At 38.7% G+C, this 26940-nt stretch overlaps 2 protein-coding genes across 3 annotated transcripts in view; one reads left to right on the top strand and one right to left on the bottom strand.

The window, feature by feature from the left end:
* Positions 1-6287, bottom strand: part of LOC120632525 (AP-3 complex subunit beta-2) — a 31356-nt gene extending 25069 nt beyond the window's left edge. Inside the window, exons 1-7 of the mRNA XM_039902344.1 lie at positions 6094-6287; positions 4985-5092; positions 4590-4728; positions 4122-4282; positions 3500-3643; positions 2761-2866; positions 798-978 (exon numbers count right to left, since the gene is read on the bottom strand). Coding sequence (XP_039758278.1) covers positions 798-978; positions 2761-2866; positions 3500-3643; positions 4122-4282; positions 4590-4728; positions 4985-5092; positions 6094-6200 — 946 coding nt within the window. The 5' untranslated portion in view covers positions 6201-6287. The remainder of the gene's footprint in view (positions 1-797; positions 979-2760; positions 2867-3499; positions 3644-4121; positions 4283-4589; positions 4729-4984; positions 5093-6093) is intronic.
* Positions 6288-8651: 2364 nt separating this feature from the next.
* Positions 8652-18296, top strand: LOC120632526 (alpha-(1,3)-fucosyltransferase C-like). 2 transcript variants are annotated; one of them, XM_039902346.1, is made up of 3 exons: positions 8654-9051; positions 9349-10167; positions 17729-18294. In XM_039902346.1, the coding sequence occupies exons 2-3, from the start codon at positions 9461-9463 to the stop codon at positions 17997-17999; spliced, it is 978 nt and encodes a 325-aa protein (XP_039758280.1). In that variant the 5' UTR covers positions 8654-9051; positions 9349-9460; the 3' UTR covers positions 18000-18294. The 2 variants fall into 2 exon arrangements, with proteins under 2 accessions (XP_039758279.1, XP_039758280.1); XM_039902345.1 differs by having other exon boundaries at positions 8652-10167; positions 17729-18296.
* The last annotated feature ends 8644 nt before the right edge of the window (positions 18297-26940 follow it).

Raw genomic sequence — 26940 nt, forward strand, 5'->3', positions numbered from 1 at the left:
AAAATAGGTAGCCAGTCTGTCGGTGTTTTATAGGATATACTTTGGAGCGTACTCAGGAACTATACGATCTCATCCCCTCGTCATCATTTTACCATTGCACTGCAAGGCACCGGGTGGGTTTTCATCGGCATTTATTTTGGAAATCTGCATTTTTGTTCAAATGAACAAGGAGTATTATGTCAGAAAATGTAAAGATAATATTCGTACGAAATATAAAGTCAAACATATCTTTATTCAAGTAAGAATACATTCATTTACAATGAATAATTGTTGAGTCAACAATTATTAATTGTGAAGTCAACATTAACTGAGGTTGCTCCGGTTTCGTACCGGTACCCTACATTGCCGAGGTTCTTCTTGTGGAGTATAAGTAAATAATAAATAAATAAATATACTACGACATTACACACATCGCCACCTAGCCCCAAAGTAAGCGTAGCTTGTGTTATGGGTACTAAGATAGCTGATAAATATAATACACAGAATTACTTATAATATACAGATAAACACCCAGACACTGAAAAACATACATGTTCATAACACAAACATTTTCCAGCTGTGGGAATCGAACCCGCGGCCACGACTCAGGAAGCAGGTTCGCTGCCCACTGCGCCAGTCGGCCGTCAATAAGGACTGAAGAAATTATAAATTACACCACACAGATTCGCCTGCTTTTCGCGGAGTATAGCAAATGAAGCTTAATTTTCACAGTGCACAGTTAAAGCAGTAGAATGAATTCTATTCGAGTCCGTTGTCATCGCGGCTTCTGTGGGTTGGCAGTTCTGAGGCGCACTGACCGGGCCCGCAGTGGAAGTGCAGCTGCGCCACGGCCATGACGACGCCCGCGTTCCTGCTCTGCAGCAGCGGCTTGGCGGCGCGCAGCAACAGGCGCAGGTCGGGCTCCACGCTGGGCGAGCGCCGCGAGCTGCCGTCGCTGTCCGACTCGTAGAACGGCTTTTCGCTGCCGCTCGAGTAGGTCTGCCAGCAGTTTTAGTACGAGCTTTACTGAAGCGGCAGTGACGTTCCGACCAGCATCGAGCAGGCAGATCGCATACAATGGCATAGATCAAACAATCCCACCATACATATAGTGGACCCCCGGTAGTCCGACAAACATTTTGCAGGGCAGTGTCGAACTATCGAATTCGTCGGATTAGAGAGTACTGCCTAAGACCCCCTATAGTCCGGATTTTTTTACAAAAGAGTACCTTGTAATCCGACCACAATAGTGATGGTGCGTACAAGTTGTAACTTGTTCAATCATGCTTAGCGAATACGTATTCAATAATAAATGTCCATGTCGGATTACAGGGGGCGCCGGATTAGACAGGGGCCGGACTACCGGGGGTCCACTGTAATTATTTTCGTCTAACTGTATCGGTTTATGCAGCTATACAAAAAACACCGCTTTTAAATGCTAATTTTTTTGCTCTTCATATTTTAACGTGGTCTATCGGTTAGAATGTTTAACTACCAATCACGAGGTCTTGGGTTCAAACCTTTACTAACTTTTAGGTATTTTGTTCGCTTTTAAATGGTATTTTTTTTGCTCTTCGTATTTTAACGTGGTCTATCGCTTAGGATGTTTAACTACCAATCACGAGGTCTTGGGTACGAAACTTTTACTAACTTTTAGGTATTTTGTTTTTATATTAACGAATTCCCAGCCCGGTGTTATGGAATTGGCAGGGTCAAAGCCAACAAGAGGGACATGCCGTGGTGGTTTTTAGTTTGGGTATACCCACTTTAGTCTTTAGTTAGGAGGGGAGTCCCACATAACCTCCGTCCTGCCCAAGGGTCGAAGGTAGCATTAAACCTTTTCCACCACGCCAAAAAAAAGGGGTCAACGCCCGTGCCTCAAAAAATTCAAATACAAAACAGTAGAAAAGATGGCTAGTGGGCAGTGGGCACTTCATGCATGCACAAAAGCATTGCATACCCCAAAATCTATGTAAAACTCGTATAAGAGGAGGATTTTTGCCGTTTTATGCAATTTTCCTGCTGTATGCATACCCTGGTAAGAAACCCAGCGCACGCCACTGCTAGTGGGGTAGAGAAAAAAAAAAAAAGAAACAAGTAGGGCACTGATCACTGGGCTGTTCGTTCGATTTACAAAATGGGTCCGAGAGAGTCATTGAGAGATAAATTTAAAGATTTTAAAAGAATGACAGTGCATAGTCAGTACATATTTGAAAATTTAATGTATGTTCATAAAAACATTTCTAAATTTAAGAAAAAATGTGACTGCAATAATTTAAACATTAGAAGTAAGAATAAACTTACAGTGCAATATACTAGGTAACATAAAATTCACAATTCGTTTAAAGGAAATTGCATACAATTCTACAATAAACTACCAATTGACATCTTGGAGATGTCTCTTAAAAAGTTCAAAGTTTGTATTAAACGTAAGCTTATAGAAAAGTCCTATTATAGTATAAATGACTACGTAATCGATAAAAAAGCTTGGGTGTAAATTATTGCTCGAACCAAGTTGCTCTTCTTATAATTTTAAATGACATTGTGAGATGGTGATAACAAAAAAAAACACCCGGCTAAGTTTGTTGTGGGCTTCTTCTTAGACCAGGACGCGTTTGGAACCCTCGTAGCTTTAGTTTTAAGTTTAGGAATATGGTTATCGCAATCATCTCACTACCACGGTAGTACTTCTTATGTTATGTACGCATCAAAAGTGCCACCTATGGGCCTACTTGAATAAAGATATTTTTGAATTTTTTTTTAAACATTGGTGGCACTCACGTCAGTGTTGGGATCCGGAAAGAACGTCTTGGCGTACACTGTGAGCACGTTGAGTAGCGTCAGCTGACCCCACTCGTCCACATCGGCCAAGAGGGCGCACAGCTTCCTGGAAACAAATAATTCCTTCGACATAGAGAAGAAAGAAAACGCATCAAATACGATATATTGAAATTGAAACCGCTGTAATTTAGAGTAGAGTAGAAAACAAGCTATAAAATATCATAAAAATCAGAAATATATAAATTAATTATAGTTTAAAGGTAATTAGGTAGGTACATTTTACATCGCAAATAGCTGTGTAATTGCAAAACGAAGCTAAATATAAGACAAGCTGTTGTATGTATTGCTACATAGTGTACTAACTTCCTTAATAAAGTTATAAGTAAGTGGTTTGCTCCCGCAGGAGTTCTGTCCTCTCTCTCTCCAATTATATTCATTAAATCTACACGAAATTTGGGCAGAACCAAACGGATATTAAAACCCATATAAGACAACAAGAATTATTTAAACCACTTTACATTTGTAGGAGTTATGGTGTGAAATCGTCACACACGACACTTTCACTCCCTTTCATAAGAACTACGCTGAATAGACAGACAAGCAGACGGAGGGACAGACGGACAGACAGACAAACGGACAGACAGTTACATGACCACAAAAAAAGCTCTGCTAATATTAAAAGTCAGTTAATCAATATTAAAACAACAATGATTCAAGCGATGATAGTAAGGTTAGTGACCTGTAACTCCTATGTATGAGGCTCATCCGGTCGCCGCAAACTTCGTTGAACGCCATTGCAGCCGAGCCGACGACCAGCGGCGCCTTATCAGACAACAACTTGTCTATTACCGCTACCAGCTCTTCTTTTTGATCTGGGTCTAGACTGTAACATTCAGGAACAAAATTTTTTTTTTCTCATTCCCATTACTTCGCACGAAAGCACGTATATATGTTTTTTTTATATGATTTAGCCCTTGACTGCAATCTCACCTGACATTTATAATTTCTGAATTTTCTCTGGTCTGGTCTGGTCTGGGAGGCTTTGGCCGGGGCTAGACCACCCTACTGACAAAGATGTGCCGCTAACACAGCCCACCAGACCAAACGATAAACTATAAATTTCCCAAATTGGCCCTGCGAGGATCGAACCGACCGACCTCAGTGGCAAACGGTGTTGTTTTAACGGGAGGGCTGTTACAACAACAGCTCTCGCCAGAGAGGTCGGTTAAAAGTGACAGTTAAAACACTGAAGGTCACTTGGAGACTAAAACAAAGTCACAACCCGTTCAGTGGGACTCTAGGTCAGTGCTGTTGATCTAAGAAGCCAGCCACGATAAATTTAACCTGGATTGCGCGCTTACCTGTACAGTTTGGGTATGGCGTGCGCGGCGGTCTTGCGCACGTAGGGGCTCATGTCGCTGGCCGAGTCGCGGATGGCCAGCATCACGATGGGCACGATCATTGGCACGCGGATTGAAGACAGCACGCGCAACGCGCCCGCGCGTATTAGCTGGTTCGGATCCTGAGTCAAATCATGACCTTGAATTCATAATTCCTTTATTTTAATATTTCTGCCGCAATGCAGAATTACTGTATCACAGGCCTCTGTGAGTTCTAGCTTAACAGCTTTGCCACGACTCTACCACGACAGCTTAGCGTGGGGCGGCAAGCGGTAACAACAAATGTACTAAAACGTACCACTAAAATGTATAACGCCACCAGGCACGCAGCAGCAAGAAAATCTGAACTACAAAGTGTGCGATAAGCACTGGCTTGTTAGTCTTACTTTATAAGAACAACTTTTCTTTAAAAAAGAGGTTTACACAAACCTTGAGTGCTCGTTGAAATGTGCTAATAGACAAAAGAGCAAGGTCCTGTTGCTCCTCAGCATAACGTACAAGGTACACATACACTAGCTTCTTCACCTCTATGTTTTTTGATACCACATTCTTCACCACAGCTGGAAACCTAGGTGTAAAAAAACATACAGTAAATAATAATTAAAAATTTAAGTAATTAAAATATCACTTGCTTCATCGGTAACGGAAAACATAGTGCGGAAACCTGCATGCTTGATGCATAATGTTCTCAAAGGTGGCTGGAGTCCACCAATCTGCACTGGGCCAGCGTGGTAGACTGCTGCCTTAACCCGTTCTCATTGTGCATTTAACAGTGTTATTTTTTGCTAATTAAAGCCTTCAAAATAATGACAATGATAACTTACAAATCAGAGGCATTTCTCCCTTTTGCTATCATTCCAATAATTCTTTTCATAGCTTCAAGCTTTAAAGAGTCCTTAGATCCATCCAGCATGAGTTTCAGATCATCATTTCTGAAACAAAAAAAATACTATTTAGCATTTCATCAATATCATCACTTCAACAGACTGAGTCCACTGCTGGACATAGGTCTCTTGTGGGTAGCTCCAAAATCCAATATTAAGTGCTACTTCTTCCCAGCAATTCATTTTATTTTGTCTGCCCATCTTACTTGGAGCCCACCAACATATTACTTTTGCAGGGTTGCCATTGGGACCTTGGGACCCCAACATCTGAGCTATATGCAATGTTAATATTGTAAATGTGAAAGTGTATCTGTTTGGCTATTGGTTTATTGGTTTTTATCTATGTTTTTTTATGTATCATAAAGACCTAGGAGTGATCATGAACCTAAAATGGGAAGTGCAAATTGTGGCTATTGTCAGTAAGGTCAACACTATGCTTTACATAATTAGGAAAACATTTTTTAATATAAATAAGAAAACCTTCATACGGATATATGAGACATATGTCTATATGAAGATATAAGACTTTTGTTAAGGATATAGAAATGGTCACTCAACAACCTATACAGAAGGCTATGTTTGGAGTTTCCCTGAAGGACAGAAAAAGAAATGAATAGATCCGCTGGAGAACCAAAGTCACTGACATAGCTGAAAATATAAGAAAGTTGAAATGGCAATGGGCAGCCATGCTTTTCGTAAGTGCGATTGTTGTTGGATCAGAAAAGTTCTAGAGTGGAGACCACGAACAAGCAAGCGTAGTGTGGGACGCCTTCCAGCACGATGGACCAACAACATAAAGAGAGTGACGGGGAGTGGGTGGATGAGGAAGGCTGACAACCAGGTTACCACACCTGGTATTCAGCCTCCTTCAGAAAGGCCTATTGTTCAGCAGTAGACGTCGTATCGTTCGTTAGACGAAATAATTATTTTATTTTCTGTAGAATGTTTCTAGATCCTTTTATGCAGCTAGACCCTTTGGCATAGAAACAGTCCAGGATATAGTTGGACCGATCTCTGTGTGGTTCTGCAGAAGCACATATAGCACTTACTTCTTATAATCTGGTTGGAAGAAAGCTCCTGAAGCTGGGTCAGTGACCGGGTACTCCACTTCCCCTTGGACCACCTTATCATTGTTATAAGACGGCGTGCTCGTCATTTTGCTTAATAACACCGAATTACTTTCTAAATTTTATATTTTTAAAAGTTCAAAACATACGAACGAATCGCAACGCATCCTCTAGTATTGACGTATTGACATTTACGTTTGACAGCACAATAACATCTGTTGCGACATGACATTGACAATACTGTTTAGTGCTGCCATTATACATTTATTTCTCCCGTAAAGGAAGATGAAAGTATTATTATTAGTTTCACAGACTTTAAACAATCAACAATATAATTGCATCGGTAATTTTTGGTGCACCCTCACCGCAGTTATAAAAATATATAACCTTATGCAAACTTATCTATATGTACTATATAAATGTTTCTTATAAGAGGTCCAATTAATGATATGTATGTTTAATATTTATACTTTGCTACTCGTTGAGCTAAGTCAGTAAGTACTGGGTCTTGGGGGTACTTCTACAGATCTCTACATTTTACGGTGATCCGTTGAAGAACCAGAAGTACAGGTGGATTTTTATAAGTTAGGTACATGTCACTTTTGAATCGATAGGTTTAAAAATACTGCTATTCCATAAAGAACATAGTAAAAAGCATGTTCACTTTCAGCACGGCTAGCATGGGCAAGAGACAATTATCTTCCCGGGGAAAGGATACAAATTTGCCTTATCCCACAGCTTTATCAACTCTCAGAGCACTGGCGCACAAATGGAAATAATATTTAAATAATATGTATAAACGGGGGTAAACTTATACTATTCCATGTTCCAGTGATTTAGCAAGTGAGTACAGGTTAATTATATCCCTTGTCAGGGGATATAATCTGGGGATATATTTTTTATCTCCCGCCCGTGCTAGCCCTGCTGGAAGGTTTAGTTCGAATCCCAGCACGAACCTCTAACTTTTCTAAGCTATGTGCGATTTTAGCAATCAAAATATCAATAGCTTCAAGGGTGAAGGAAAACATCATGAGAAAACGTACATGCCTACGAGTTCCCCATAATGTTCTCAAAGGTGTGTGTCCACAAGTCCGCACTGGGCCAGCGTGGAGGACCAGGACTAACTACTGACTTAACCCCTTCTCACTGTGGAAGGAGATCCGAGCCCTGCAGTGGCCCTGCAGTGGCCCGGTAATGGTTGATATGATGATGTCCCTTAGAATAGACATGTGTCACAACTTGATTTCTCCTTACATCAAGATCACTGCAGTGGTTGAGCCGAAGAAACGTAACCAAACCAACTCACTTTAACATTTAATAATATTTGATGGATATGGATAATATTATATGGACAATAATAATCATTTTACTACAATGACGGCCTTACAATTTTGGATAACTTTGTTTACCAAAGAATTGGGAGGTGACTCCCGAACCAGAGACATTGAAACACCTTCGTCATTGTCACTTTGATTATGTCCAAACCTATGGAGTGAAGCTACACTCCATATCCAAACCGTACGATTCGGCTTGATTCCATATTCGACTTTGGGTTAATGCGTTTTGTAATTGCTCCGTTTCTTTTTTAAATGTTCTCTAAAAATAAAACCAATTTTAAATATTTTTTTCCGAGTTTGTCTTGTTGAACGAATGATTTTTTTAATGTAGTAGGCGTAGGTTCACAATTCTAACTCTGATATGCCGGAACAAAATTTTCACACAGCATTGACACAGAAAACAGCTATTAAATCTTTTTTTCTTAGGCCTTCCCCACACTATAGTGTTGGTGATTGCGTTCGCAATCGCGGCCGAACGTGGCATGAGGTAGAACACTGAGAACTTCAACCACGCGCGGGCAGGTCTTGATAGCCCGCAGGATTGATATAGGCGGGCCTCCGGGCCCCACTTATTTTAATTTAAACGTGTTTTAACTTTGATCTTGGAAACGCACCTTTAACTTTTTTGAAATATTAAGCAAGTTATAAGCAAATAAATAAATGTAACTCGCTTGAACGGTGAAGGAAATCATCGTTTGGAAACCTCTATGAATAAGAGTTCTTCTTAATATTATAATATTCACAAAGGCGTGTAAAGTTTACCTATTCACACTTGGCCAGCGTGGTGGATTACGGGGCTACTCATTTTGAGAGGAAACCTATGCCCTGTAGTGGATCGGTATTGGGTTGATGATAATAGTTTGATGCTTTTTTACTATCTTATTCACATAACGCTTGCAGGATCGGTGCCTGGCTTTCTATAATTAAACCAGGATGTCTGATTGTGATGATAGTTAATGTTAAAAGTGCCAGCCAGTGCCATCACGCCCGCACCGTGCGGCGTGTTAGTGTAACTGTCAAGTGAAGTGTGAACCAACAACGTGCCGGACGGAAAGACCGCGCACGCACATTTACTCTTTGACCGCGCACAACGCACCACCTGTGTGTGGGGATCGCTTTATGCTTACCTAGAACCGTGTTTTGTTTGTTGCTTACCAAACAAAACACGATTCTGAAGGTACTAATCTATTATTCCGTGATAGGTATCTAGCTAATCATTAATCTGTGCTAGTGATTGAACATTGTTCGGTTTCGGTGTTGTTTGGATCGGTAAACTCTTGGTAAACGTAAATATTATACTTCGGATATTGACTATTGATATAGTTTGGTGTATTTACCTACTGGAAACTTAAAAGTGCTCGTACTGAGACGAGATAACATAAAAGAACAAGTTCTTTAATATTTTAAAATTATACCTACCACTTTTATATTACTTATTTTGTATATGTTAGTATGCAATAGGTAATTATAAAAAATAATGATTAATCTGTCAGACAGATAAAATAATGTGATTTAATTCAAATAGTTTTTTTTTATCAATGTGCATTGTGCAGTGTTAAAAACTCTTAACTACTTATGGAATGGAATAGCTGAGCTTATGAAGGTAACTTCAAACAGGTACCTACGATACCTTTAACTTGCCACACTGATCTGAAAACGGAGCATGACTCAAGTGTACTTTAAATAGGAAAAACGATAGTAACATGTTTGATCAATGAGTAAAACGATAAATATTGAAAGATAATCATACCAAAGCGGACTGGTTATCAGCTGATATCGAGTCAATTTTGAGCGTCATGTTGCCCAAAATGTGTTACGCGGTATCTCGGTTGAACGCCTCTCGTGTTACCATTCTCATTATAACAATTTACGCGGTTTTTTTGCTTTTCACTTACAACAGAAACCTTTACGAAATAAGGTCGCAGAGGAAGGACATCGTATCGTATCTTAACCATAAGGAAATCAAGTACATACTTCAATGGACGCGACGGTTCAGTGCGCCGTTCGATTTCATGGGCGAGGGGAATTCCGCCTTCATAAAAAACAAATGCAAACACACTAACTGTTTTGTGACCGACGACAGTGAGTATTTCAACGAGCAGACAGACTTCGATGCTATAGCTTTCAACGGTAGAGACGTTATACATTTGTGGCCCTTCCAATTTCCCGCGAAGCGTTCTCCGAAACAGAAATACATCTTCGGTGCGATGGAATCCCCTGATAACTTCCCAGCTTGTGACAAATCGCTCGACGGTTTCTTCAACTGGACTTGGACTTATAAACTAGACTCGGATTTTCGTTGGGGATACATAACCGTTTACGATTTGAATGGGACTGCTGTAGGTCCAAAGATAGATATGGCGTGGCCTAAACTGAATCCGATTACTGAGGACCTTAAGGTTAAATTGACCAGTAAATCCAAGGCAGCCGCGTGGTTGGTGTCTCATTGTGGAACTAAAAGTGGGAGAGAGCATTTTGTCGAGGAGTTGCAGAAGGAACTCGTTGGTTATGGATGGACAGTGGATATCTATGGGAAGTGTGGTCCACTGAGTTGCCAGAAAAGTGGGAATCATTCGTGCTTTAAAACCATAGAGAACGATTATTACTTTTACTTGTCGTTCGAAAACTCGTTTTCGGAAGACTATGTGACGGAGAAGCTTTTGACTGCGCTGAACAATTATGCTGTACCGATTGTCTTTGGAGCGGCCGATTACACCAGGTAATTTTAAACTTTATAGTTTTATTGGAACAACTTACACTGGTTTTTTTTTCAAATATGTAATATATTTATTATTATAACTTAGGTCAGGTAGGGTAAGTCAAGGATTGTGGTTAACGCCGGTTAAAGTCAAAGTCAAAGTCAAAAATATCTTTATTCAAGTAGGCCCACAGGTGGCACTTTTGATGCGTACATAAGAATTACACGGTAGTGAGATGATGGCGATAACCACATTCGTAAACTTAAAACTAAAGCTACGAGGGTTCCAAACGCGTCCCGGTCTAAGAAGAAGCCCACAACAAACTTAGCCGGGTGTTTTTTTTTTTTTTTTTTGTTATCGCCATCTCACAATGTAATTTTAAATTATTAGAAGAGCAACCTGGTTAGAGCAATAATTTACACCCAAGCTTTTTTATCGTTTACGTAGTCCTTTATACTATAATAGGACTTTTCTATAAGCTTACGTTTAATACAAACTTTGAACTTTTTAAGAGACATCTCCAAGATGTCAATTGGTAGTTTATTGTAGAATTGTATGCAATTTCCTTTAAACGGTTATATTATCAAACCTCTGCGATAGTGGTGGTTAGAACTTCGGCTTCACTTTCGGAGGGCCGAGTTCGAATCCCAGCAAGCAGCTACTAATTTTTTAAGTTATGTGCGTTCTAAGCAACTAAAATATCACTTGCTTTAACGGTTAAGGAAAACATCGTGAGTAAACCAGCATGGCTGAGAGTTTTGCATAATGTTCTCAAAGGCTTGTGAAGCCCACCAATCCGTACCGGTCCAGCGTGGTGGAAAACGGCCTAAAACCTTCTACCTGTGGAGGAGACCGGTGCTCTGCAGTGGGCCGTTAATGGGTTATTAAGATGAAGATTATGATGACTTGATGACAGGGATTCTTCACGATTTAAAAATCGTATCGTCTCAAAACTCGTCGTAAGTGAATTAAAAATCTTTGACGTCTTAGGTCACAGATAAGATAACAAATGGGTTCTCTTAATACTACCATACTGTCCTTTTTTTAAAGCCAAAGCTTTCTCCGAAACACGAGGTTTGATAGTGGTCGACGCCCAACGATACATATGCGCATAAGGGTGTTTTAACATGTCAACTTTAGTCTTAAATAGTTAATTTGACGACCTTCCTGACACAGAAAGTTGGCCCCGGGTTCAGTCTCCAACGTGGTGGGCTTGGGCCGCGGCTAATTGCCACCCTACCGACTAAGACGTGCCGCCAAGCGATTTAGCGTAAACGATGCCGCGTTGAAACCGATTAGGTTCAATATAACTGCTATCATCATCATCATCATCATCACCATCATCATCATCATCATAATCTTCTTCTTCTTCTTCTTTTTCTTCTTCTCATTAGCAGCCCACTACAGGGCACAGCTCTCCTCTCAGAACGAGAAGGGTTTAGGCCTCTCTGCACCACGCTGGACCAGTGCGGATTGGTAGACTTATCAATTATCATGCCCTTAAGTCAAGAGCATTACGAAGAACTCACAATCATCCAGGTTTCCTCACGATGACTTCCTTCACCGTTAAAGCAAGTGCAATTTAATTGCTCAAATTAAAAACGCACATAACTCCGAAAAGTGAGAGGTGCGGGCCGGGAATCTAACTCGGCGCCTCCGAAAGGGTAGCGGATGCTATACCCACTATGCTAACACCGCATGCAATAACTGCTATACCTATCCCCAAAATGTTAGCTAGTTACCATCGCAGTCAAAGGCTATGAAATGGATTAAAAACACAACCAATCATTTCAAATATTCCATCTAAAGGAAACACATATTTATAAATATAACTAACTACATTTACAAATTTTATAATAACCTTCGGTGTTTTCCTTATTCCTTACCACCTGTCCTTGGCTCTATAGTAAAAAGTAATAATATCTCGAAAATGACCGACTTTTGCTATTGTTTACTGAACTTCCTACTAATATTATGAATGCAAAAGTTTGTATGGAGGGATGCATAGATGATTATTTTTTCCCCTCTAAGCTAATTACTTAAAAACAACTAAAGGACCACTTCCTATCGCAATACTGTGGTACTGTTTAAACTTAGTTATTTTTTTCCTTTGGTCTATTTTGTGTTAGTTTAGATAGTTTTGTTCTATAGTATATATTGTCAACATTTATAATGTTATTTATAAATGTTGACAATATATATTTATTATTATATATTTATTATTTTTATTGGCGCGGAGCGATGGCAAGAGACCTGATGGTATGACGCTCATACCTTGGAGGCTTGGAAGGTCACTTCTGTGGGATGCAACTTGTGTTGATACCCTAGCTGCCTCACACATCCAGGCCACCTCGTCAATGGTAGGTGCGGCTGCTACCAGTGCCGAGCAGGCCAAGAGGCGTAAATATGAAAACCTGGATAGCAGCTTAATTTTTGTGCCTTTTGGAGTAGAGACTTTGGACCCGTGGGGTCCGGAGACAAAAGCCCTTTTCAAAGAATTATCGAAAATGGTTATCGAGTCTACCGGTGATCGTAGAGCGGGCAGTTACCTTGGCAAATGAATTAGTTTGGCCATCCAAAGGGGCAATGCTGCAAGCATCTTAGGAACTGTGCCTCGCTGCGGTGGTTTCGAGGACGTTTTAGATTTTATTTAGTTTTAAATAGTTTATTTTAGGTTAAATTTATATTTTAAAGAAACAATATTACTAATTAAAAATTAGTTTATTAGTAATCAAACACTTTCCCTTTCCGGAAGGAACTGAGCTTAATTTCGGGATAAAAAGTATCCTATATTACTTCTAACACTTCCAAGAATATGTGTACAAAGTTTCATGAGGATCGGTTAAGTAGGTTTTGCGTGAAAGCGTAACAAACAAACTTACATTGACATTTATAATATTAGTAGGGATAGGGATTTAAGTATTTGTTTTTTTTAATTTATTCTAAATGTATGTTTTTGTTCGCGGTGCTAGATTCGTCAAGTTTATGTCAAAGCCTGATGGATCTTACAGCTTATAAGTACTCTTATGTCTCTCTTAATCGTTTTTTCTCCTTCTAACTGACAATATAGTTTTGTATTCGCAAGTTGTGGCAGTCTTTAAGTGGGTCTACAAAATTACATTTATATGTTTTTTCATTTTTTGTTTAGTTTTATAAGAGTTGTTGTAACATGTTGATTGTCCCTTAAATAAATTACTGAACGGATTTTGATAAAAGTATACGTTGTAGCATCTAGAGCTTGATAATACATCGTGAGATGATCATATCAACACATTACCGGCCACGACAGGGTACGAGTCTCCCACAATGAGAAGGGATTAGGAAAACAGCGCGAAGAGGCTTTTCCCATAATGGAAACCATTTCTATGCAAGACTTCACAAAAAAAATGTTCTTTTGAAAAACAACTTTTCCGAGTTAAATATCCATGTGCGCCGAATTTCAACAGTTGAACCGAGCATAGGTGACGAACAAACGAACCGATATACTTCGGGATTTATAATGTTAGTATACCATAACCGAAACCAAGACTTCGTGGTTTGTAGTCATACCTGATAGCTACAGGACCAACGAGGTGTTTCGGACTGGTACATGAGCAGTGGCTTGCATAGAGGGTATGCACAGGGCATGCAGATTATATAAAATGAAGAAAATCTCAAGTACGAGACGTTGGCTTTTTATAACTCTTACAATGCCTTTCCTTAAGGTTTTTATAACTCTTACTGGAGATTTTTTTTCATATTATATTATCTGCATACCTGTGTATACCCTCTATGCACGCCAGTGCAGGCTATTACAGTCCAATGGTGGACTAACGGCCTCTTCCAACTGGAGGATTGGCCCATAATCACCACGCTGGGCAGGCGGATTGGTGATCGCAGTAGATGGCTACTACTAGCACAGAGGTCGCTGCTGCCCGCTCTCCGTTACATTCCCTTAATCGCCTCGTACGACACCCGCGGGAAGAAGTGGGGTGGTGACAACTGTATTCTGATCTACCGTCACCACACGGCAAGGTACATCAGTCTTCATAGTTTATTTTTAAGTGAGGTCATGGCTATGAACTTTGCTTCAATGAAACAATTGCGTTGCTGTTGCTGTGATAGCGCATTGGTTAGGAGCTCGACTTCACTTTCGGGGTGCCGAGTTCGAATCCCAGCACGCACCTCTAGCTTTTCTAAGTTATGTGCGTTTTAAGTAATTAAGCATATCACTTGCTTCGATGGTGAAGAAAAACATTGCATGCCTGAGTGTTCTCAAAGGTATGTGGATTGTGGAGTCCACCAATACGCACTGGGACAACGTGGTGGACTACGGCATTATCCCCCTTTTCATTGTGGGAGACCCGTGCCCTGTAGTGGACCGGTAATGGGTCGATATGATGATGATGTTGCCACCAACATATATATATATATATATATATATATATATATATATATTTTAAATTTTGTTACTCTGTAAGATACAAATACAAATGAAGTTTTGGTTTACGAATCTTCTTTCCGTTTGCCGTCTAACGCCTCTTTTGTTAATAAATAAATTTCACGTAAATAATTTGACGGAAAGTATAATTTACAAGATATAATTTTGATCAATTAAATGGGATACTCATACATTATGTTTTTCTGTCTTTAACAAAAGAATTTGCAAAATATAATTTTTATTTAACAAATAAAACCGATTTTGAAATACATGTTATATATAGCAAGTAAAAAGTAAATGATTTTTTCTATAAATAGCATTTGCTAGAAAAAGCTTTCAGTCGCGAAAACATATTCAACAACTTTGATTGAAAATGTGGGTGTACGTTATACTGAATACATCTGCGTTACCTTTTCGTGTTTACAGCCCGGAAGGCTTGATGTTATGTTAGGTGAACGCGTAAACAATACATATTTATTCGGTAGCAGCATTCGCTGTTGATTTTCTGCCATTTTTGAAGCGTATTATTTTGCCACTATCGGTCTTCGGAACTCTACATCACATCTATATTCAATTTAAAAGGAACTATCTTCAATATTCAATTAACCCCATTCGTACAAAAAAACCGTACGAAGAAGCGGTGATAGCCCAGTGGCTGGGAGCTCGACTTCACTTTCGTGAGGCCGAGTTCGAATCCTCACGCACCTCTAACTTTTCAAGTTATGTTCGTTTTAAGTAATTAAAAATCTCACTTGCTTCGACGGTGAAGGAAAACATCGTGAGGAAACCTGCATGCCTAAGAGTTCTACATAATGTTCAAGGTATATGGAGTCTACTAATCCACACTGGGCTAGCTTGGTGGACTAAGGCCTTAACCCCTTCTCATTGGGGGAGGAGACCCGTGCCCTGTAGTGGACCGTTAATGGGTCGATATGATGACGAAGTCCGAAAAATTTTTTTGTGTCCGTACATTTAGGACGAAGTTATGCCAAAACATACTTAAAAAACTTTCCTTTTGAATTTGTTTAAAAAAGCCCATTCATTTCATGCTTCCCAATGGATCCCGATAATCCAGAGTTTCACCAGCCCAGAGTACTTGAGAGGCTTGAAGAGAAAAACTTCATACAGATACATTTTTCGAATCTAGACTTCAAATCCTAGACCTCTAAATATGAAACTGAACCTGCTAACCACTCGATTAACGAGGCGGAAACTTCTTTACTAAGTACGTTATACAGTATGCAAACAGCCTTTAGCCGTGGTGTAGGAAGCTTTGGCATGCGTAACACTTTGAAGTTCCTAGAGGGCTAAACGCTTTCATGAAGTTCACAAACTCCTTACTTATGAATTCCTGGTATATGCCAATGCTAAACTAGTTGCCAGTGCCTTTGAGGAATTCGTTTTCCCTCATCACACCATCATAAATTCCACAGATTTTTACAGGCTTTTATTTAACTTGTGTTAGTGTGTGTTGCATTAAGAAAAGTGGTTAAATAATAAAACTTTTGATAACAAGACCTCGATATGTGCCAGATAGTTTATAAAATTCATTAGCATTCGAAGCGGTGATACCCCAGTGGGTAGGACTTCGACTTCACTTTCGGTAGGCCCAGTTCAAATTCCAGCACCTTTAACTTTTCTAAGTTATGTAAATACCGTACTTCAACGGTAAAGGAAAACATCGGTTTCGCATATCAGAGGTGTGTGAAGTCCACCAATCCGCACTGGGCCAGCGTCCTTAGCGGCCTACACCCTTTCTTTGACGGCCGATTTGCGCAGTTTGCAGCGACCCTGCTTTCTGAGTCCAAGGCCGTGGGTTCGATTCCCACAACTGGAAAATGTTTGTGTGATGAGCATGAATATTTTTCAGTGTCTGGGTGTTAATATGTATATTATAAGTATTAATGTATTATATTCATAAAAATATTCAACAGCTATCTCAGTGCCCATAACACAAGCTACGCTTACTTTGGAGCTAGGTGGCGATGTGTGTATTATCGTAGTATATTTATTATTATTTATTATTTCTTATTGTTGGAGGAGAGTCGTACCCTGTCATCATCACCATATCAACCAATAGACGTCCACTGCTAGACATAGGTCTTTTGTAGGGAGTTCCAAATTCCACGGTTTTCTGCCCCTTGAATCCAGTGGCTACCTGCGACGCGTCTAATGTGGTCTGTGTACTTCGTCGGGAGTCGACAAACGCTGCGCTTACCAGTGCGGAGCTGCCATTCCAGCACCTTGAGACCCCAACGTCCATCCCTTCTCCAAACTATGTGCGCCGCCCATTGCCACTTCTGCCACTTCGATGAGCTATGTCGGTAACTCTGGTTCTACGGATCTCCACATTTCTGATTTGATCACTCCTTTGAGATACTCCGAGCATAGCTCTCTCCATCGCCCGCTGAGTGACTCTGAGCCTTCTTATGAGGCCCATAGTTAGCGACCATGTTTCGAAGCCGTAAGTCATCACACATCGTACCCCGTAGTAATGTTGTTATATATGATGATGATTTCTTACTTAATTCATTTAATAGTTTACAAGAAATAATTAACTTATCACGAAAGCTTATGGAAAAGTTGTCGATAGATTTAAGTTACCTAGTATTCCTAGTATTGCGACTCAGACTTAACAAATAGATATGACTCTCCAATTTACAAGTTATATATTAAAATCCATTTAGGGCTGCCTGGAGACGGAAATTCTAATTTGTAATTATTTTGTATATATATCTTATATCTTTAAACGGGCAATTCTTGTATTTTATATATAATTGGAATCGGCTCCAACGATTTTCATGAAATTTAGTATAGGGGGGGTTTCGGGGGCGATAAATCGATCTAGCTAGGATTCATTTTTAGAAAATGTCATTTTATTTGTGTTTTCCGGTAATAACCGATTTGGTGCAACGAAGTTGCACGGGTCAGCTAGTTATTATTAATATCTCATCTAAGGTTTTTTACTTAATTTTTGATTATTACTGTTTATTAGTTACCAAATAAATAGTTATTATTAACGTGCTCTCCTGGGCACGACGGGGGTTTAGACCGCCAACCGGCTGGTACCGATTTTTTAGCCCGACCCGGAATTCGAACCCAGGACCTCGTGAGTCCATGCAATTTACAGTATTTCATTCAAACTACGTTTTCTCTTACAGATTCCTTCCACCGGGCAGTTACCTGAACGCCAGGGAGTTGGGCGCGAAAGAGCTAGCTCGCCAAATGAGCGAGACTATAGCAGTCGGCTCGAAGTACCACGACTTCTTCCGCTGGAGGAACCACTACGTCTATAAAGAGACGTCCTCGGAAGAGGATATTTGTAAACTGTGTGAGATGATGAACGACGAAGACAAAGTGTCCGAAGTGAGTGTTTGGGAAGACTTTCGGACTTGGTGGAACGGTGATCGATATGAAATGAACTGTAATTGACCTCATGGTGGTTTGACCCTACAAGGACAGCATAAGATGATTTTTTTTTTAAGAATGTTTTTTGTTTTAATATCCTTATAAAATGCCTTATATTAGGATAATAGTTACCTTGCATAAGAAGAAGCAAGGTATAAAGTCAATCTACCTACTTCTTCATAAAGTTGTGTCTGGGAAAAAAAAAACAATGTTTTTTTCAGAGGTTTTTTTTTTCGGTAAGATATAGAGAACGTCTGACGTTCTCTATACCATCGTAGCATCACTATGAATATGTATTAAATACGTAAAAATATATTACGTGTACTCTATTTAAATTTTAATCCATACTAATATTATAGAAAAAAAGTGTCTGTTTATGAAAATTAAGCTTAATTTGTAGCTGTAGATCCATAACAAAACAACATACTAACAGACAGACACTTGTTGGATAGAAGCAGGCGTTACTTTGCAGAAATCCATGATATATTATGAAAATTAAGCTTAATTTGCTATACTCCACGAAAAGCAGGAGAATCTGTATGGTGTAATTTATAATTTCTTCAATACTCCACACTCAGAGGAGATGTTGACTTTACAATGAATAATTGTTAAGTACAATTGAGTATTCATTGTAAAGTCAACATCTCCTGAGGATGCTCCGGTTTCGCAGCGAAACGTGCGTAGAGAGGGTACATTGCCGAAGATCTGTTTGGTGTGGAGTATAATGATTGAAGAAATTATATATTACACCATACAGATTCTCCTGCTTTTCATGGAGTATAGCAAATTAAGCTTAATTTTCATAATATATCATGGATTTCCGCAAAGTAACGCCTGCTTCTATCCAACAAGAGTCTGTTTGTTAGTTTGTTGTTTTGTTATGGATCTACAGCTAAACTGACGAAATTTGGTACAGAGATAGATTCTGGAGGCGGACATAAGATACCTTGTATCTCGGATAGATTTTTCAGTAGTCTGGTTAAGCTCCAATGCCGTTTGGCATTTCTATACATATACCTCGTACCTGAGTATATAGTCAGAAGGTACCAAATTTCTTCAATATAACCCTGCAACGAGTTGAACCTTAACAAAAAAAAAGTATGTCCAAAGTACATTCTAAATTGTGGTGATCACGACATTACCTAACTAGATGGCGCCACAAGATCTTGCATCGCGCTATAGAAGTTCACACAAATCTGGACAATATATTATGTCGGTCGGGTATAATATCAGTATGGATTAGTATATAAGTATCGATAGATAGATACGCATGTTTGATTTCTTCCCTACCTCAAATAAATAGATAGATATACGGATAGATACTAAATAGATAGATAGGTAATTTATTATTGTATGCAAATGGAATGAATAACAATGATTGTTCAAAGGAGCCCATTAGCATAGAAGTATACATACATAATATAGTAAAGTAACGCGCCGCCAATAATATTGCCATGGGCTTAAGGCACAACGCACACACGCGACATTATTGACCATAAACTAAATATTGTCTACGAGCTGTTTCCTTAGTACACGATTAGCTCGCTCGCAATCGAGAAGTAGTTTTCGCATATCAAACTTTACCTCAACGTGTAAATGAAAAAGGAATTATTACTTCACTAGCTATTGGATAGAAGCAGGCGTTACTTTGCGGAAATCCATGATATATTATGAAAATCAAGCTTAATTGGCTATAGTCCGCGAAAAGCAGGAGAATCTGTATGGTGTAATTTATAATTTCTTCAATCCTTATACTCCACACCAAACAGATCTCCGGCGATGTACCCTCTACGCACGTTTCGCTCCGAAACCGGAGCATCCTCAGGAGATGTTGACTTTACAATGAATAATTGTTATGACATAGACTCCGGACTCAGGACTATAGGAAATTAAGCTTAATTTTTAAAATACTTCACTAGCTAGTAAATATTATGCCTCTAAGACTTATCTATGTAACTGAAAGTCTAAAACTTTTTGAGTAAACCACTGCCATAATTTTTACTGAAAAAAATCAGATACAGCCCTAACAACACAAGCGAAATTAAAATCAAGTGACTCCTGTCACTTATTTAACCAATTATTAAGATACGCGTCGCGTAGCGTAGGTACCTACTATGCGCGTGTCGGTTCTTTATCTTCAATAGCTGCTATGATATTTACAATGAATTTAATAGGCAAAATTATGCCACTTTGGGTTACATTATTGCAATTTTCTTAACGATGTCTATTTTTTCAATATAGTATGTATATTGTAGTATACTTGGTCCAGTGGTTTCAGAGCCTATTCGGTGTTTGTGTGTGATTGTTCGGAAGTTTCAAAGCAATGGATCGCTGCGATCTGCGTGCAGTCGACCCTGCTACGGATTTCCTGTGTATGAGGAACCTTAATCGTTAAACCATTCAACAATTATTTCATTATTTTAATATATATGTACATATAGTTCAACCATTGCAGGTGCGGCGTAGAGGGTAATTGTTATTTTATATTTTGAGGGCCAATTGGCGCAGTTTGCAGAGACCCTGCTTTCTGAGCCCAAGGCCGTGGGTTCGATTCCCACTACTGGAAAATGTTTGAGCAAAAATAATTTTCAGTTTCAGGCTGTTTATATGTACTATTCTAAATATTTATGTATATAATTCATAAAAATTTTCATCAGGCATCTTGTACCCATAACACAAGCTACGCTTACTTTGGGGCTAGATGGCGATGTGTGTATTTTCGTAGTATATTTATTTATTATATTTAATTATATTAATAATCGTCATACCAAGCCTAGCCGGGTGAAATACTCGAACACCGACATTCTGTCATAGCAATAAGTGAAGTTATGTTACGTTGACAACTTGAAAAGTTTATTCTGTACTGTTTATTGTTTTAATTGTGTTTCCGATAATTTATTTCATTTCATTAATTGTTAAGCCAATGTGAACGTGCAGTTCAAATCTGTGTGTATAGAATACTAATTATATATTATTATATATTTTGTTTTTGTTTGTTTTGATTTTTCACATTTGTCGGCAGCATAGCCTCTGATTTTGTTAGTCTTGCTGCTCCCAAAAAAGATAGGTTAGAAAGATAAGTAGCCAGACCGATTTGATAGATAGATAAAATTTTTATTCAAAGGAATCCATTTGCATATAAGTACGGCCGGCAATATAACGATAGTCGTTAGTCACTCTGCCGTGTGAGGTTCAGGGCCTGCCAAACATTGGGTACGCAAGGGTTGCCACCGTTTTTTTTAAATTTTTTTTTGACATTTTGCGCAAGTAAAACAAATGTCATTATTAATTACGATATACGAGTATACGACTACCAATATACGAGTTTTAAAGACCTTCCTGGTGCAGTGGGGAGCGTTGTTATCTTATGAGTTCGAGTCTCGATTCCATCCCGTCTAGGGGCAATTAGAAATTTATTATTTTGAATTGTCCGTCAGCTTGTCTGGTGGAAGGTTTCTGCCGTGGCCGGTACCATCTTTAACTGCATCATCACTTACCACCAATAGTGATTGTAGTCAAGGGCTTATTTGTAGTGGAATCTACGTCACATACAGCTTTAAATACCAATAGTAAACTTAAGGTTAGCGGCAAGGATACTCGAGCGTGTCTTTATGTCTATACTTCTAAACGAAGCCAACTAAATTTTTTGAACGAGTTGTCAAAATATATTACATAGAAGCAGGCGTTACATTGCGGAATTCCATGATATATTATGAAAATTAAGCTTAATATGCTATACTACGCGAAAAGCAGGAGAATCTGTATGGTGTTATTTATAATTTAACTTTCGTATTTCATAATTTTAACGTGCGTATAGGGTACATTGTTGAGGATCTGTTTGGTGTGGAGTATAAGGATTAAAAAAAAATCTAAAATACACCATACAGGTTCTCCTGCTTTCGCGGAGTATAGCAAATTAAGCTTAACTTTCATAATTTGTCAAAATATGTCAAGCGCTGCGCCTGTTTCATATCACCACTCATAAAGTGGAGATATGAAAACGGTGTGGCAACCCTAAAATGAGCGTTGGCGATGGTGTTAAAATCCTTGATTATTTAGTATAAAGGCATGTGCAGATGACGTTATGACTATGAGCAGACGGCGACGCGCGTTTTACGAACGCGTGCAAAACCTGCACTGTCAAGGGTTTTGACGTAAGTAGAGCTTAGAGTAACAGTACAGCTTTTTGTTCCTCCTCCGGAGATGTGCTACCGACTATTTCTGTGTATTTGAAAAAAAAAACATTTTAAAACTGATAACTTTTGAAAATGTAATACAAAACAGCAAAACTGTCACCTTTTTGTTACAGTTTTTTGGCGCGGCGATCGGGTCGGGAACGATGCAAATATGGACATAGTTTTATTTTTGCTAAGAGTTAGTGTAATATGATAAGGTAGTTATTACAAAAAGTTGGAAGGATAATTTCAGTAAATCACTTGACAGAGTTAAGTTAAGGCGAGTCACTTTAGCACATTGCAAATAATCGGAATCTGTTTCTTCTTTTAACTCAAGGGCGTATTTTTATCAGCGCGCGTATTTCCTCAGTTGTACATCGAAAACTTTGTTGCAGTTATAACTTATAAATAGTTCCTTTGGCCTGTTATTAAAATTAGGTGAGAGTTATTTTTTTTAAAAAAACAAAATTTTGGCTCACAATGATAATTAAATCAGGTTTTTATTTGTAGTATTTGATAACGTGTGTCATTTTTTTTTGAAAAACGAATACTTATTCGTTTTTAAAAAAAAAATGACACATAGTTACTTAACTAAAGGCAGTTTTAATCATTAAAAAATGTTTAATTCTTATTTTTTAATGATTAAAACTGCCTTTAGTTACTTATTCGTTAAGAAATCCCACCATAGTAAATGAAGATGTCAACGAGTACGAGTATTTAGTTCCATGACGCAACGAACGTTGCAATCTTGAATATTGTAATATCATTTATACAGTATAGGACTCCCTAAAATTTGTTTCTCATTATTATTATGTGGCAGTCTGTTGTAATGACACATTCGCAAACAAGTTAATTATCAATCGCAACGACCAAAAGTTTCGTGTGTAGACGGCAGTATAACAGCGGTTGTACGGCACGATTTTTTTGCGTTTTATCGACCCGTGTATAGGGACCCCTAAAACAGCAGCTGACCTGGATAATTTTGATAAAACCGATAATAATTTGTTTGAAAAAAAATAACAGTATAGTCTTGGTGAAATCTGTGTTTAAAGAAGTATTATCGTATCAACCCATTATCGGTCCACTACAGGACACGGCTCTCCTCCCACAATGGGAAGGTGTTAAGACCATAGTCCAACACGCTGGCCCAGTGCGGATTGGTGGACTAAAGAAGTATAGCCAATATAACCTTAAATTATTGATGGTCGAATTTCGCCCTGTAAGCGACCACTTCTTTAACTAAATACCTGACCTATCTGACCATCGATATATTCTATCTGTCACACTTGACCGTGGTAATAATAGGTCACGCGACGCACAAACAATTGCTCCTTCTTGTTATTTCATGGCCTTAGTAATCGTGCGCTGTGGGTCGTAGTGACTTCTTTATAAGGCGATAAGTTATGGAAATATTAAGAAGGCAATAAGCAGAGCTTATTGTGGCGTACTTCCCCGGACGAGCTGTCCGGGGAAGTACTTCCACTAAGCTTATTTTATTTATTTATTAAGAGCACTAACAACATGCATATTACACGTTTTTAAATATAGCACACACACAGAAACATGGAATGATATGCGTCAATTACAAGTGCACATTGACAAAGCGTCATGTAAACTTAATTTTTGACAAAAAATTCAACTCACCGATAAGAGTTCGGTGATGGATAGAAGCAGGCGTTACTATGCGGAAAACCATGATATATTATGAAAATTAAGCCTCATTTGCTATATAGTCCGCGAAAAGGAGGTGAATCTGTTTGGGGTAATTTATAATTTCTTCTTTACGGATGCGAATCCTGGACCATCAAAAAGGATCTCAGGAAACGTCTAGAAGCATTCTAGATGTGGGCCTATCGACGCATGCTGAAAATTAGTTGGACTCAAAAGGTTACCAATGAGGAAGTCTTGCGACGAGTTGGTTGTCAGCGCGGACTTTAGAAGACCGTCAAAAAGAAAAAAGTTGCTTATCTAGGGCATGTGCTTCGGCATGATAGATACAGGCTACTGCAACTGAATGATGGGCAAAGTTGCTGGAAAGAGACGCTTCGGTCGTAAGAGGAAGTCTTGGTTGCGCAATATTAGGGAGTGGACTGGGATCGCGAGTGCCGCCCAGCTGTTTAGCCTCGCGAGAGAAAAGGAAAATTATCGAAAACTGACGGCCAACCTTCACTAGTTGGAGAGGCACCTAAAGAAGAAGATAATTTCTTCAATCCTTATACTCCACACCAAACAGATCTTCGGCAATGTACCCGAGGTAGATATGGGTACCAAAAAAAAAAAATGTATTTTTGTTGCGGTAATAGCCTAGTGGTTAGAGCTTCGGTCCTTGTTAGAATATAACGAAAGTCACAACTATATAGTTATAATATTTAATTATGATGTGTTGTTAAAGTTAATATTTATATCCTCTCGTTAAAAATACACGGGCCATTGTTATTGGTCAACATACAATGATGTCACTGTACTTGAGGAAATAATAACGGTGTCTCTATACCGATGTTAATATACAACTGTTACAGTTGTGTAATTTAATTCTAAAAGTAATATTAAAGTAAGTGAAATTACTATAAAAACATTGTTGTTAAAGTTATCATACAATGATGTTATTATACTAAGTATTAATATCTGTACACACAATTTTCATTATACAATTGTGTCATTATACTTTTAAATTAATACTTTGCAGAAATAAGTATTAGTAAACCATGTGATGTCGAAAAGTACTCGTATAAAACTAGTATGCCTTGTCAAAAAGGGCCGTCTCTGCATTACCAGCAAACAGTTGATTCTTCACGTGGGTTACTGAAGCCACCACGCTGGTCTAAATACTAAAGTTAATGTAACGGATACGCAAATAAAAACAATATTAGTACAACAAAATATTTTAATACTTTTCAAAAAAAGGGCGGGCTTTGGCTAGCTTGACGTACCATACCATAATGGCGGCATTTTTTGCATGGCGGTGAGGTACGACAACATGGCGGCTTGGCTTTGACAAATTGTCTATCACTGGCTGACGTCTTATTCGTTAAGTACATTAACATGTTGGAGAACGTGGGGATAGGACTTGGAATGATACTATTTTTCACTTTTTACATTTGACATATTATAATCCAGCAGAGTTTCCCCCTAGAACTACTTGATACAGAATGAATGCTTGAGAAGGTAATGCTTCTACTTTCATACGGCTCAGGTACCGTTTACAATGTTGACAACAAAACGAACCGATAATAATATTTTACGATATAAGTTTCCGGTAAATTATTTTACAAAATATATTGTTATTTTTCTATTTGGAAAACATTAAATATTTAGATAAGTGTTATTACGAATTATATAAAGCAAAATAGTACTATTAAAGCAATTCTATATTAATTAATCTTGTAGTGACGTCACAACATGTTGGTTGAACAGCAGCAACAGGTCATCAACAGCTAACAAACATTTCACTACATTAACGTATGTAATTTCCTTTTTGAGTGACGCTACAATATGAGAGATTAAAACCAATAACGTCAGTAATGAAATGCAGTATGGCCGTTTGCCGTATCTTAAAGTTCTTCTAATAGATATTTTCTCCAGGGGAAAACACTAAATGTTTGCCGCTTAGAGCCACATTCTTGTACGTAGGATAACTAGTCACTGCTGAAGGCTCCCCAGAACAGACCACGGCTAGCATGGGCAGGAGACAATTATATCCCCGGGGAAACGATACAAATTTATCTTCTGCTACAGCCTTATCAATCTCAAATTATCTCTGAGTACCTTGCGAACAATTGGAAATAATATCCAAATAATATATGTGTAATTATAAACGGGGGTAAACTGCGAATATGGGAAGTTCAACCCCGTTTATTATTTATAATTACACATAAATTACGTGTATATTATTTCCGCTTGTGCGCCAGTGCTCTGAGAGTTGATGCAACTGTGGTAGAAGATACATTTTTATCCTTTCCCCAGGAATATAATTGTCTCTGCCCATGCTAGCCGTGCTGCAGAGAAAATTCAGATGTTTTTTCCACTAGGTATATGTTAGCCCTTGTTTGTGATGTCACCTGATGGCGAATGAAGATGCCCATGCCACTAATCGGTTTCTATGCGACTCATCGGAACGCTAAATCACTTAGCGGCACGTCTTCGTCGGTAGGGTGGTATGACGGCAGAAGCCTCCCACCCGATCAGACCAGAGAAAATTAGGAAATTATAAATTGGAATGAGGCCTTAAAATTAAGCTTAGATGTTTATTGATCATCATGGACTTCTGTCAGCGAAATTCAAACGTAAATTACAAGGTATCTGTGCAGATCCGAGTCCAGTGAAAGCGTCCGTCCGTTTCATTGCGTCACTCGCTTGATAATTTCAAAGCAGGTTCGCTTAGGCGAGAAATTTAGTGGTGTTTGGAAATTCATCAAATGTAGATATAACTTCTGGACAGCGTCAACTTCTGTCGAGAAGTTTGTTATTTTTTTTATTCTTACCCGTACGGAAAAGGCAAAGGTGTATCACCTTACAGCCATGTCTTCAGTGTAGAAGTGCGTTAATTTTTGTTTTTCCAAATCAACACAGCACCCACCGAGCAGTCACTTATTTATGAAACACATACTTAGGTATCTACTTATAGTGCAGCACAATTATGCGGTACCGTACAATTATATATATAAACAGTGCCCCTTTTTAACACGCTTTTATTAGCTTCACCTGTATGTTTGTAACCGACTTCTTTGTACCCTATTTTGACCCACCTTAAACGGTCAGATTTCGTTCAAACTTTGTAGAAATATCGAGGA

The sequence above is a fragment of the Pararge aegeria genome, chromosome 20 (assembly GCF_905163445.1).
Source record: "Pararge aegeria chromosome 20, ilParAegt1.1, whole genome shotgun sequence".
NCBI classification, from domain to species: Eukaryota; Metazoa; Arthropoda; class Insecta; order Lepidoptera; family Nymphalidae; genus Pararge; species Pararge aegeria.